Here is a 2,190-nt window from a genome sequence, read left to right on the forward strand (position 1 = left end):
AGGCCAGGCATGGTGGCTCACACTTGTTATCCCAGCACTTTGGGAGGCCTAAGCGGGTGGGTCACCTGAGGTCAGGAATTCAAGACCAGCCTGGCCAACGTGGTGAAACCCTGTCTCTACTAAAATATAATAAAATTAGCCGGGTGTGGTGGCGGGCACCTTAATCCCAGCTACTTGGGAGGCAGAGGCAGAAGAATCGTTTGAACCCCGGAGGCGAAGATTGCAGGGAGCCGAGATCGAGCCATCGCACTCAAGCCTGGGGGACAAGAGCGAGACTTCTCTCAAAAATAAAAATAAAAATAAATATAAATATTTAGAGTAACATGCATACTATTTTTCATTTATTTTTAGTTTTCAATTTTTTATTTTTAAATGATATCAGACTTATTACAAAGTTGCAAAACTGGCATAAAAATTTTCTGTAGACTATACACTTCACTCAGTTTTCCTTAATGTTAACTTGTTTTTGGCTGTTTTGGTAGAGGCAGGGTCTCACTATATTGCCCAGGCTGGTCTCAAACTCCTGGGCTCAAGCGATCCTCCCACCTCAGCCTCCCAAACTTCTAGGATTACAGGTGTGAGCCACCATGCCCAGCCTTAACATCTTATATAACCATCATACAATGATCAAAAACAGCAAACTAATACTGATACAATATTATTAACTAATCTCAAAGGCTTACTCAAATGTTACCAGTTGTCCCACTGATGTTCTTTTCCTGACCCAGAATCCAATCCAGGGTTCTGTGTTGCATTTAATTTTTTTTTTTGTAATTGATTCATTCAAATATTTATTGAGCAGCTAAGGAGATACAAAGGCGATTTAAAACATTGTCAGGTGAGGCAAATGCACAAGTAATAGAAAGCAAAGGGCAAGGTTCACTGAATCACAGCAGTCAGAAGAAAGTGCTTTAGGGAACCAAGAGATTGTTTCCAGCCTGAAGAGGCATGGGTGGCAAATCAGAAAAGGGGACTGAGATTAAAATAGAAGACTTCAGTCTGGATTGTTGATGACACTCAGTATGGACTATATTTGTCTCTCCTTTTCCTTTCTCCCCATCTTTGGGCTTAATTTACATGTAGTGCCCAGGACTGTTCAATGAGCTTTTTCTATACTTGCTTGCATTTTTGCTTTAATGTCTTCTACAGAACTAGGTCCTTTTGGTGTTTTAGGAGTTTTTTCCTGTTTTTTGAAGGATTCTTGTCCTTTTGATCTTGGTGTTGATGATGGTTTTGAGTCTTTTCCATTCTGATTTGACTTTTGTGCATTTTTGGCTGGAGTATCTCGTATAGATTTCTTCACTGGCGCTTTTTCTTCAGCTTCCTCATCATCAAAATCATCATCATCATCATCTTCATCATCATCCTCTTCATCATCATCGTCATCATCTTCATCAGCAGCAAGTTTTACTTTTTTCTGTGGAACCTTGCTACCACCTCCAGGGGCAGACCGCTTTCCAGATATACTTAAGAGTTTCACATCCTCCTCCTCTTCATCTTCTGACTCTGCATCTTCCTCCACAGCTACTAAGTGCTGTCCACTAATATGCACTGGCCCTGAACCACACTTCAACCTTAAGACCACTGGTGGTGTTATTTCAAAGCCCCCAAGGGAAACCGTTGGCTGTACAGACATTTTCAAAGTTGCCAGTGTTACTTTAATTGGACTGCCTTCGTAATTCATTGCCTCTGCTTCAACAATGTGCAATTCATCCTTTGCACCAGCCCCTAAACTGACCGTTCTTAAAGATAACTGGTGCTCATTTTCATCATTATCCACCTTAAAGTGATAATCTTTGTCGGTCTTTAGTTCACAACCGAAAAGATAGTTCTGGGGCCTCAGGGGGCTCATGTCCATGTCCATCGAATCTTCCATCGGGTGGCGGCACGCACTTAGGTAGGAGAGAAGGCGGACGGAGATAAAAGAACGCTGCTCCAGAGAACAGCCGCGCAGGACGGAATCACACCAGGGCGCATTTAATTTTCATGTATCCTTAGTCTCTTCCAATCTAGGACAGCTTGGGTTTTGGGGTGTTTGTTTTTTTGGTTTTTTTGGTTTTTTTTTTTTTTTGTATTATCTGACTTTGACAATTTTGAAGAGCATTAGCTGGTTATTTTGTGGAATGTTCTTTAACTGCCCAACAGGTTCACCTTGCCTGCTGCTTAGACAGAGCCGACTTATCAAGACAG

General features: G+C 41.7%; 1 protein-coding gene across 1 annotated transcript; it reads right to left on the reverse strand.

The window, feature by feature from the left end:
- Positions 1–759: 759 nt before the first annotated feature.
- LOC115935247 (nucleophosmin-like) lies at positions 760–1,972 on the reverse strand. Its single transcript, XM_055393198.2, has one exon. The coding sequence runs from the start codon at positions 1,874–1,876 to the stop codon at positions 1,097–1,099; it is 780 nt and encodes a 259-aa protein (XP_055249173.1). The 5' UTR covers positions 1,877–1,972; the 3' UTR covers positions 760–1,096.
- Positions 1,973–2,190: the final 218 nt, after the last annotated feature.

This window comes from Gorilla gorilla, chromosome 6, assembly GCF_029281585.2.
Source record: "Gorilla gorilla gorilla isolate KB3781 chromosome 6, NHGRI_mGorGor1-v2.1_pri, whole genome shotgun sequence".
Taxonomy (NCBI): domain Eukaryota; kingdom Metazoa; phylum Chordata; class Mammalia; order Primates; family Hominidae; genus Gorilla; species Gorilla gorilla.